General features: G+C 35.8%; 1 protein-coding gene across 3 annotated transcripts in view; it reads left to right on the top strand.

Moving 5' to 3' along the window:
* The window catches only part of MTBP (MDM2 binding protein), a gene marked incomplete at its 5' end in the record, with an annotated part of 34,745 nt that overhangs the window by 2,600 nt on the left and 19,989 nt on the right, over positions 1-12,156 (top strand). For all 3 annotated transcript variants that reach the window (XR_013926596.1, XM_080378347.1, XM_080378346.1), the window contains 9 exons: positions 136-194; positions 1,093-1,237; positions 2,725-2,842; positions 3,399-3,533; positions 4,288-4,382; positions 5,155-5,227; positions 6,905-7,022; positions 9,661-9,834; positions 10,988-11,101. Coding sequence is in view for 2 of the 3 variants with exons in the window: in XM_080378347.1 (XP_080234473.1) it covers positions 136-194; positions 1,093-1,237; positions 2,725-2,842; positions 3,399-3,533; positions 4,288-4,382; positions 5,155-5,227; positions 6,905-7,022; positions 9,661-9,834; positions 10,988-11,101 (1,031 nt within the window). The remainder of the gene's footprint in view (positions 1-135; positions 195-1,092; positions 1,238-2,724; positions 2,843-3,398; positions 3,534-4,287; positions 4,383-5,154; positions 5,228-6,904; positions 7,023-9,660; positions 9,835-10,987; positions 11,102-12,156) is intronic.

The following is a 12,156-nucleotide window of genomic DNA, read 5'->3' as shown; positions in this document are numbered from 1 at the left end:
CATTGCCTAGGCATATTTTTGCAGAATTTTAAAGATACAAGACTTACATCAGGTAGTATTTGTTAGATGTATCTTTTTGTTTCTAAATTACTTTTTTTATATTTTGTTTCCAACCATGTTGCTCCTCATCTTCAGTATCTATGATGAAGCTGCAGAAAGTTTGCATCAGTTAGCTGATAAACTGCCTGCCCCAGGTAATCTCCCTTAAAAAAGGAGTCTTTGTTTATCTTGTTAGTTATGACTCTAAAAACTCAGCTGGTAAAATCATAGTTGCATGGAAAAATTCAGAGGATATTAGTTGTATTGACTTACATGCAGCTCTTGCAAGTAGTTTAAGGAACTTGAGCATGACCTGCATTGCAAATCATCTTACAGAGCAGTTTGCTGCTTGTTTCTTTGGAAGGCTGTATTTCAATAGAGGTAGCTGTTGATAAGGTAGCTATTTATATAATTAATTTTTCCATCTGAATTGGCACCGAAGTAGTCATAGGCAGTAAGCAATATGGAAGTCAACATGCAGCTGCAGAAAGTTTTATGAAAAAAAGTGAAAGATGTTGACATCAGGCTTTTTTTGCCAGCTGAAGCTGATTGTTTGTGGGTGGGAGTTAAGAAGCTGTGAAGGAGCATAGATTGAAACTATTGGATTCAGATTTTGTAAACCGGAGATGATATCACCTTGCGTGTTAGGGTTACACAGTGTTGCAGCAGTTGATCTGGGATAGCAAAAGGACTGAATGCGGAAAGAATGAGAAATTGCAGTCTAGAGGTGTTAAAAAGAGGAAAATGACATAGCGTAGTTGTACTGGAGACAACTCTGGTCTGCCAAACAGTGCTGAGTGAGAGGGGAGAAAGGTGTGGAACTGCTGTAACTGAGCAAACAGGAAAATACTTTATTTTGTGTTAATCTAAGAGGAGTGGCAAGAGATGAGCTAGAATGCACGAGAAGTGTTTTCAATCTTGCTGAAGGTACTTGAAGTTGATCTTTAAGCCCATTTTAGTGCAGTCAGTGATAATCGGTACTTTTCTGTCTTTAAATGACTGAATCATTTACTGAATAATGGTACTTTAAGTCATATATAACTGTTTTTATAGGCAGAGCAATGGTTGATGTAATACTGCAGGCAGTTGAACAAGATGGACCCAAGCTAAAAGACTGCTTACCAGCTATTGGTGCCCTGAAACACCTGAGAGAATGGCACTCCGCACAAATCACTATTGCAGCAAATGACTCTAAAGGGTATGCCATTTATTTTAGGTCTATCAACAAGGTCATTCTTGTTTTGTGTTAGTATATGTCAGTGGTTAAAATAAAACGAGTGTCTTGAGCACTTTACATGCATACTTTGAAAATACATAGATTTGTCTCCTATTGTTTGAGGGGAGGAATTACTCATGCTGATTTATTGTAAATGCATGCCCTGACCAGAGGGGCAGGCAAAAAAGCAAGTCTTCTGAAGTTCCTGTTTCTACGAGAGCAGAAGGTTAAATATTTTCTCTTTCCTTTCCATCGCTAGTAGCTTCAGTGCCCATATGATGGTTTGAAGTTGTACAATGCTACATAATGACTTGTGTTGATTGTCGTTTTCCAGTTTTTGTGTGTAACTCTGCTGGTTTTATATTACCTTTGGTATTACATTTTGGGTAGAAAAAAATAATTGTCTGGTTTGTCCCTTTTGAAAATAAGAGTATAAATGCTCAATTACTTCCTCTATGTTTCTCAAGAGTCTTAACACTGAAACTATTAATTCAATTTGAAATTAAGTCCAGTAATTTCCTTACTGTCCTCCTCTAATTAGGCCATGCTATGTCTCAGTATAAACCACAGTGTTTTTTCTGTTTTGTTTTTGTTTTTTTTCCCTGTGCAGAAATTGTGTGGTTATTGACTAACTGCAAGGTCTTCTCTATTTCCCCTCCACACCCAAAAGATTGGAGTTTACTTCATAGAATATGTGGTTAAGCTTAATCCTAAATTAATAAAACTGATTAAAAAGTTCAATGCTCAGTCCTTGGATACAATAAGCAATATACCTGCTATATAGTACTTCTGAAGGTATATGGAGGAAGATAAAATTATAGCAGTAACTTCCATGAGTGTTTGGTCTCAGTGCTCATTGATACCTTCCTGTGCAGCCAGCTTTTGATTGAATAAATTTTTCTGCTGCCTTTTATGTAAAATGAGGTCATTTGGGCAAATAGTTTCTCCGATGAAAGTTCTCTCACTTATTCTTCCTGTTCTGCTGATGGTGCTGATCTCTCTTAGAAGACAGACTGCCAGCAGGACCCACAGATAGTGACTGTTCTCTCTCTCTGTTGTTGAATTTTGGTAATATTTGTTCTGTAGTCCTATCTCTACTTACAAGGCTAACTACATACCATCTAGATGGGCCAGTGGTAGCCCCGGTGATGGCTACCTGGCTTTGCTTCAGCTTCTAGCAACTTTACTGTGGTATGCCTGCAGCTTGCCACTGCTGGTCTTGTTTAATGTCTCACAAAGTTCTTTGATGTCACGTTCATGGAGCATAAGAACAATGTCTTTTACAGAGCCTGAAGCAACAAGTCTGTAACATTTTTTACTTTGTGGAATAAAAAGCTATATATATGTCTGTCTTAACACACACAAGACTATTCAGTGCTAAGAGGTAATAGGTAAATTCAGTCAAATTGCACTGCATGTGAATTTGTAATACTACATTCGGCAAGATTAAATCTTCCTTATTTTTACAGTAGCTGGCAAAAGATTGCAGACTATCTCTCAGCAGACTTTGTATCCTCAGATAATGTCATGAATATTATTGATAGAAAAGATCTCTGGAGAGGAAAGATTCATATATGGGAAAGAAAGGTAAAATAACTTTTTTCAGTTATGGTTATTTTTTAAAAGCATCGGAGTATATAATTTAAAGCATGTATTGTACAGTCATTTTATGCTTTAAGCCAAACTTGGGTTTGACAATTTAATTCAGAGAGGTAATGTGCAATGTATCTGGTTGGGTGGGGGAACAGCTTGCTTTTTAGTGTAATGAAAGAATAAAGGAGATCAAGGCCTCAAGATTTGAATTTCAGAAATCCAGACACTCTTCTCTGAAATATTTGCCTTAGAACTTCTAGTTCAAAATTAGACTGTTTTGCATCCGTCACAAATCATTATCATGTAACTCTTTAAGTCATTGTTTGCAAGCACATATAATTTGTGATTCTGAAAGACATACACATTTTCAATACTAAGGTTTTAGTTATAGTAGTTGCTTATCTAATTTTATCTAGTTCTATAGATCTGCTGGAAACTAATATGATACTAATTGTTTAAAATAGTAATACACATAAGCGACTGAAGAGAAACAATTTTTCTCTTTTGACACATAATAAATATGTTGTCTTTTTTTCTCCCCTTCCTCCAGTTTGGATCAGAAGTTAGGTTTCCAGAGTTTTGTATGAAGAGCACTTCAGCAAAGACATTCAGCACATCACATTTAAGTTCTTTCTTTGCTGTTAAAAGAGAGCGACAATCAAGGAATACTGATGCTTTGCCAGAGGCAAGTATTCTTGATCTTTCTTTGAGCCACTAGAATTATATGTTTTACTTTCCTGAGAAAATGAGTAATTGGGAGAACCTTAGTCAGAACTGAAAATTAAACATAAAAGCAATGATTGCATAAGATTGAGGAATACTTCTTTTGTTCGTGTGTGTTCTCAGAACAGGTCTTTAAAATTTCGTCTGTTTGCTCTTAGGAATGCGATGCCAAAATTACTTTCAAGTAGAAATTAAGACTTTGTTCAGTCTTAACACTCAAAATATATAATTTAGTTATGAATTATCTAACCTTGTCTACTTCATTTTAAAAGGCTGTTGTTTGTTTGTTTTTAAATACTGTTGCTATTTTATGTTTTCCACTGGAAGTAGATTATTTGATGGGAATTCCAGAATCACGTTTGTTGATGAAAACAAAAATGAGTGTTTATTTTCATTGTTAAAGTATGTATATTTTAGACTGTATTTGTCTATTCCTGGTAGATCTTATTTTTCTTTGAATTTGAATAAGAGTTACAACCCTTTGGATGCATACAGTTGACATCTTACAAAGTAAGCTTTATTAAACGGAATTAAATACCTTCCTTGTTTTTTATAAAATTATGTTTAATATGGTATTGTGAAATGTTTTTATATTCCTTTATACCTCTTCCAGATGTACTTGTAAAGCAAATGCCTCCCGCAAAGCTCTTGAGGAAGTTCTACTGAGGTAACATCATATATAGTGTTACAGATTTTTTTGTTTGATCTCTTTTCAGGTTTTTCATTACTATGGTCCTGCACTAGAGTTTTTACAGATGGTGGTGCTCTCTGATCTACCTTCCTTTTTTATATCGGATCTGGAGTTTGAGCTGTATCCTTTTTTTAAGGATCTAAACTACTGCTGTTAATGGTCTATAGTAGAAAGAAAACGATCAGGATCTACCCATGCAGGCAATACATGAGGATTGGCAAGGGCTCATTCCACTCTAGTGTGCCAAAATAGCCATAGTGATTCTTCACAACTGGAATTTTTTAATATTGAAATGTAAATTACAGCAACAATAACCAGCTATTTTTTGTATTATTGCACGTATACCTTGTCTGTTGATCTGTATGCTATTTGTGGGAAAAGAACAGAGATATGTGTAGTGCTGTGTAAGTTTAAAAAAAACCCAACAAACAAGCTTTATTAACATATGTAGTGTGCTTCACAATATAGAAACATTTTTCCAAAAATTGTGGTTTTGTTGTGTAGGTGCAAAATCTGTGGCAAGATACAGCAGAGGAGTTTTCTCTTGAGTTGCAAATGCTGCAGAGATCTCAAGGTGTATGCCTATTGGTTTTAAATTTATGTACTTTGATACTAGTCTTGGTGTAACAATAGTAACTTAGGCTGTATAAACCTGCCAGGACTTTGAATATATAAATTTGTTTATGCCTGCCTATATTAAAGATGTCAGTGGTTTATATCGTCATGTAACATTTCCAAGGCTACAAGTTTGCTTCCTATATTTTGTGGTGCTGGAGTATCAAATATTAGGCATTTGCGGGCCTTATTTGAAATATGATGCTAACATGATTTGTAGAATAGAGATGCATACAGTTCTTTGTGAAGATGATGTTCCTTAAACGGGTCTGTTCAGGAGCCTGGCAAGAAAGAGTATCAAGGAAACATCCACTCTGCTTTTGGACCAGATTTCTTTTGTCTCTGGGAAGGTAAAAACTTACTTCTATTGAGCTATAGCAGAAAAATGAAGATATGTATATTGCTTGTAAAAGATACAAGGATAATATTTTTAAACCTAGTCTCTGTGTACGCTCCTTCAATATTTAGTTCTAAAGTAAATTTGGCTTTTAAAGGTGCATGCTGTACAGGTTGCGATGATTTGTAAGCCCACTGAACACTTTTCTCTTTACCTTAGCTAAATTTTAATCTCCTAAAATGTTTTGTAACTTTTAATCTTATCCTGAGAGGTAACTTACGTGCTATCATAATTCAGCTATTTATTTTTTTTTTTTAGCAAAAGGCAGGTATGCGTGCAACCTATAAAATGTATCTAGCTAGTCTTAGTCTGAAATGGTGAGCTTTTTTACTTTGCTTCTGCATGTTCTGCTTTTTCATTCTGATTTGGGATAAAGAGACTTCTTGAAACATAAATTTGCAAGGCTCCTCGCCCTCAACCTGAAATGATAGTATGATTATTCATAGCTACAGGATTAGTTTGAAGATGTTTTCCCTGAATGTTTAAGATGATGTATGCTTGTTTAGGAAATAGGTTTTTTTAGTGTTTCTAAAATGAATCTATGCCAATCAAAACAGAACCCACAATGTGAAAATGCTGATATAGTTATAATGAATAACTTATGTTCTTTATTTACCGTGGAGATGGTATTCCATTATTAGGCTGTGTGTTTCATCTTCAGCTTGTTATTTACTTTTTTAGTAACTTTTTTCCTCTCCTGCCACTTCATTTTTCTTAATGCTTAGCCAGAAAAGAAATAAGTCGTTTTTCTAATTCTGTACCAAAAATATCTTTTGGAGTAATTTTATATTGGTAAATATCCCAGGTAACTTTCATTTTACATGAGTATACTGAACATTTGATCAAATACCTTTTACAATCTTAAGAGCCTGCATTTTTACTAGCTCTTTCAAAAAAAAGTCAAAACCGTTAAAGCACATTCTCAGGCTACTTTTTAGAGTCTGCACATGCTGAAGTGCTTATGTTATCAAGGTAACAGTTTCTCATAGGGATTTTTTTTAGTCTGCTACTAGAGGTATTATGCGTTTGTAGGCTTTTCTAATAGCTGTAAAAGCATTGCTTTATTATTTGAGTATTAAAATATCTGCATTTTCTCCTATTGGTGCTTATTGGCCTAAAATGTACGTACACACATAAACTAGTCCAGAACCTGATGAATTGAAAAGGATAATATGTAGGGAGGAAAAAAATTACATGTTTTTCAAAGGAATGCAGAGTTGCTGATGCCAACTATATCTTTGAATTCTCTTTTAATTCTGGGTACTACTCTACAGAAGTGTTTTCGAAAGACTTGTAATTGTCTTCCAAAGACAATAGAAAGTTTCAATTTGAAAGACTTGTAATTGTCTTTCAAAGATAATTGAAATACTAACAAATACTTTTTTTATGAACAAAATAGAAATTCAGCAGTTACAGATCTCTCAACTGGAGCAAAAAATAAGCATGATTTTTACAGCTTCGGTGTCAAATCCTATTCCATCTCAACTGATGTGAATGACAGAAGTGTTAAGTAAAGGTGTTTTTCTTCAGTCAAAGTGCATTTGAAATAATGCCAAATCAGTAACTGAAGAATGAAATGTAAACAGGTTTCAGTAATATTGCATGTACTGTATTTGCTCTCATTATTTAGGTGGGAGCGTTATTTACACTGCCATGTAGTGTAAGCAGTGTCATGATCCCATCCCCTGCCCAGCTGAGTACCAAGAAATGGAAAGAATATATGGCTAGGAAACCCAAGGTCATTACTGGTAGGTAATAGGAAGATGACTACCATGTGTATTTTCTTGTGGTTATATCTGTATGTGTACATATGTACATTGTGGGGTTTTTCTACACATTTGGGATGCCCTTTTTTTTCTTAAATGAGGTTAAGTCAGTGAGTGCAATCTTCATTGACACAAAAGATTTTGGTGAATATGAGTTCAGCTACACAGACTTGTTGTAGAGGATAATTGATAATAACATCATGACAAGCTTTAGGGAAGGAAACCTAAACAATTTCTGTGTGCTGTCTGTCAGCTAAGATGCAGCTTCTGCACACCTTTCTAAGATGGTTGTAGCATCCATGGGCAAAGAGGTTTGCTTCTGCAGATGGAAATCCAGTCTGCTTCACTTAAATGCTTCCCTTCTCACTTAAGCATTTCCAGAGGTTCTTCAGTGCACTTGCATTTAATTTCAACCTCTTCCTGGGAAAATACAGAGCATCAGGAAACTCTGGATGCCTCCATTCACCTGAAAGCCAGTGTGCTTAATTGGTGATTTGAGAATGTGCTCCTTCTTCCTTACGGGGCTGTACTGATGGCAGCCAACTCCTCTTAGGCAGTGTGGCAATGCGTAGATATTTGATTCAGAAAGTGAGAGAAGAGAATCCATGTAGATCAGAACTGGGTGGAGTTTCTCAGCCAGCTGTTGTATATGCCCTGCAAGTGGAGGCACTCTACAAGTGGTGACAAGTCTGTAGGGACTTGAAAACATCAGGCTAAAAGGAGCTTGGTGATAGCCCAGTGTTTAAAGTACTTATCTAGGACAGGATATGATACAGGATTCTGCCTTCCTATGTGATTTTGTTGTTTATACATCAGTCAAATATTTTCTGCAGAATCCAATGAACAGTGACTTCTTTTGTTGCCAACTGAAAGTGGCATTTGTAAACAGCAATGGCTGACAGACTGACATTCTTGCAGGTTTTGGGATAAGCAAAAAATTGAGAGGATTAGGAAGAACTGTATAACAGTGCAATAAGCTTAGATTCTGTGGAATGGGTGCTGGCAGTACATAGATTTAAAATGATCTCTGCATGTTTGGAGGTGGTAGAGCAGAGAGGGTGTGATTGTGAAGCTGATCACAGCAGCAGCATTTATACTGTATGGGAGAGATAGTACTGATGCAGTCAAGTAAGTGCGAGATCCCCAGTGTCTCCAAGATCTTTATTCTGTGATCCAGTGAAAGAGTTTTGTACAAGTGTTAACAATAATGTGATCAGTAATACACAATAGGTTCTTACTAGGCCTCTTGAGCAAAATTTAGAATAGAGGGAGAATCATGGCCATTTAAACACATTTGCTCATTTAGTTGAAAACTTTTTTTTAGTGGCAACCACTGATCTGGCTATATTAAAGATTTACAAACCCTTAATCTCTTCAATCTATGGGAAAGTGTAATTCTTTGAATTGGTAATTCTTAAATACTAACTAAGATAAAAATGAGAAAGAAAAGCTTTCCCATGAGGAATCAGCTTTGAGATGCCAAGATAAACTGGAAAAGGAAAATATTTCAAATGACTAGGGGAATGGGGAAGAGGACAAGTGCGAATGTGTCTGGAATATTTTTTTTATTTCTTGTTCTTTTCTTCCTTCTTTGCCTGGATTTATATATTGAGGTAGCAGGATTTCCCCTCTATTCCCTTCTCATTCCAGCCTCAACTTTTCAAGGAACACTGGAATACTTTATATTTGTTACTGACAAAGACTGATTATGCTATTAAGTGTCAAGCTCTTCTTGAGTTAGTTACTGAGACAGTACTGCAAGTATCTTCTGAAATTAAATGATTCAACTGTTAAAACTTAGTACATCAAGAAGTATTCATTCTCTCAATTTCTACATCTACGGTGCTATAAAACGTTTTCTATGTAAAAAGATAGCAAAAGGTAGTAAAAACAGTGCTTTCACTGTTACGACCAAGTCCTACATTAATTTATTTTCAAAACTGCATACTATATACCAGTGTTTAAAAATAGGATGTGTTTATCTCTCGCCCAGTCTAGGCACAAGTGTGAGGCAGTGAATGAAACTTTTATTAATGAATAATGCAGCTTCCTTGGGAAGAGTATGTACAGTATTTCCTTTTCTTCTACAGATACATGTTCTTCCAGTGAATGCTTACCATTATTTCAGTCCACATCTGCAAAAGTGCCTGTTTTTACCTAGCGCAACAGACCCTTCTCTAATCATTACATATGTAGCATGCTGTTTGCCTAACTCTTCATTGTTTCATGGCAGAAACATAACTTTTAAAGGCTTGATTTTTCTAAGAACAATTAAAGAACTTAACATGTTGGTAGTCAGAATAGCCCGCATTAGAAAGCTGGCCTTTGCTTTCTAATGCACAGTCGCAGGAGTTTGATGCTGGTAACATGCTAGCTTTGAGCCAGCAGCATACTCCAGCTCATCTTTGCTGCTGTAGCTCATTTATTTGCATGCTTTTCAGTTTGTAGTTTTTTGAGGGGTAAATACTAGCTGTAGTTAGGGTGTCTTCTAGGAAGATGTTAGTAAGATTTCTCACAGAACAGAAGAAAGCAAGTGAAAGAATGTTGATGTTGGATTATAGCTTGTTTTAAAGCTGTTTTCCTGAGCTTGTTTCATGGTTATGTCCTGATGTTTTTTAAGTTCCAGAAATTGAACTGAAGGGAGAATTGTGCCGATATTATTTCTTGCTACAAGGCAATGGCTCTGGAGGATGTAAAGCAACCTTGATTCATTCAGCTAGCCAGATCAATGGTACAGCCGCTCTTGCTGCAGTAAATGGAAAGATAAAGACAAAAACAGAAGAAAGAGAGTCAAGTAAGAGTTAGTACTTATTTATGTAAGAGTATCTCAATGCAGGCAAATGCTACTAAAATGCATGCGTTCCTTTTATTTGTTCCAGTCTGTGATAAAAGGGAGAAAACAAGGAATATTGCATTTTGATTTCAGCAATGTTTTTTCGAATTGATAAAAACTATGATAAAAGCTTACTTATTCACACAAGTTACTACTACCGGGTTTTTTAAATTGAGTATATAAAGTTGTAGTCAGTCATTTCTTTGCGCTGTAATTAGTCGTAAATGTTTTAATGTACAGGGACATCCAGGTAATAGTAATGCAAATCAAATTTGCACGAACTTAAAGTTTAAAAAGCATGTATTGGTGGTATAAAGACTCACCGGCCCATACCTAAAATCTAGGCAATTAATCTGTTGACAAGCCTATTTCACTGATGATTTAAAATGAAAACTGCAAGGTTGGCAGGCAAATCGAATTTCACCATTGTGTCTTCAGTTACTTTGCAGATGTCCATATTACTGCAGAGTGGTTAGGATATGAACTAGCGCTGATATCATAGCAGCTCCCCTAGATAAGAGTATACGTGCATGTATAATTTATCTTAGAGAAGTAGTCTTGTTACAAATACATGTACTAGATTACTCTGCTAATTTGTGTATTTGCTCTCGGTAACTCTGACAAAGAAAAAGAGCACAGTGACCTGCATCTTATCTGCTTATTTCCTTATCATTGAAATAAATCCATGTGCAATATGACTGACTGCTTACCATTTGTCCTAATTAAAATCCTATTAGTGTGGTGTCAATAGACTGAAAGTCCTTGACTGTATGCTGAGAAAAAACTTTTTTTCCTGGTATTAAACTTAGGAGCTTTTAATCTTTAAATGTCAAGTCATGTTAATTGTGTTGTCATATCGGTTTTGTACAGAAATTCAGAAATACTGGTCAGACATCTATTCCAAGTTATCGCCCTAGTGTTCTGCTGTAATTAATTTCCTTTTCTTTTTTTTTTTTTTTTTATGATTAGCCATATTTGAAAATCTGGTTGTTTGTTTCCTTTGAACAGGGAATTTGTGTGTCTGCTATGTTTATGTCTTTTAAGAAGTAATGACTTGGTGTCTCCACAGTCCTACGGGGGAATCTCAATAATATATTTCTCCTAATCTGTACAGGCTTTCATATTGCTGACTTTATCAAGTCTCTGCCCCATTTTTGTGGAGAGGAGATTTTAGAGAGAGAAAAGAAACTGTCTCGTCTTCAAGTGTTTGCCTTGAAGGAATATTTCAGTAAGTAATGAGGAGAGAACTGGTAGGTCTCAAACCAGTATTTTAAAGGCCTTTATTTCAAACTGAATGTGATGGCTCACCTTGCAAAACAGAGGTGAGTTGACCGCTTTATGAAGAGAAAAGTGGAGCTTTAAAAGGAAACTTTTTGTAGTATATCCACGATTGTATGTCAGATAAAGACTTTTAAATATTGAGGAAAAGCGTATGCTGAACTTAAAGTTGGTGGATGTTTGTTACACTAATACGTTGAATGTTTAAGCACAGCTTTGGAATAATTCTGTGGTAATAAACTTTTTCTCTGCAGAAGAGAAGTATGCATTGGAGATTTGTTATGTTTATCATGATATGTCATTCATAATAATAACTGAAAGGTCATCCTCTGTAGATTTTCATGACTTTGCAGAGAAGTACGTTTGACTGTCCTGATTTTTTTCTAAGTCCATTGCTCAAAGAGACTCAATTAAAACAAAAAACACTTCTCAGAGATTGGCTAGATTATTGAAAATGGCATACTGTGAAGATAATTTAAGTGTTTTATCATTAACAGAGTACCAGCTTAAGGAAAATACGATTTCTGCTTATAGTCTACTCTTCCATCCCCCACCGCCGCCAACTTGCAGTCATTTTGAGATTCCTGACTACTTTAACCCTGAGCTTGGGGCTGCTTTAGAGCTTGTGTTTTAGTTTGAGTGGGTCACCCATTTCCATTAGGATGAAGACTGGCTAGGAGCAGTTGGGATTTCCTAGTCATCTTAAATCCATATGAGAATTACCTGACCCTTGATGTTCTCACCAAAGAGACCAGAACAGGCTGTCAGTTATGTTGGAGCCACACTCCTGCAACAGCAGTAAAAGTAGGTGGGTAGGAGGCTCTGTAGACTGAAGCTTTTCATGTTTGGGCTCATCATGTCCAGATGTTTGTCTCTAGGGGAGAGACAAACCTGGATATACTCGGAAATGTGTGTATACAGAAATTAAACAACTGTCAAAAGTTGATTCACGTGGGTTTTCAGGTATTCTCACTGCTAAGTCTTTTCACTTGCCTATGGAGTAAA

The sequence above is a fragment of the Falco punctatus genome, assembly GCF_963210335.1.
Source record: "Falco punctatus genome assembly, chromosome: 3".
Classification (NCBI taxonomy): domain Eukaryota; kingdom Metazoa; phylum Chordata; class Aves; order Falconiformes; family Falconidae; genus Falco; species Falco punctatus.
This window is presented reverse-complemented; position numbering and strand designations above follow the sequence as displayed.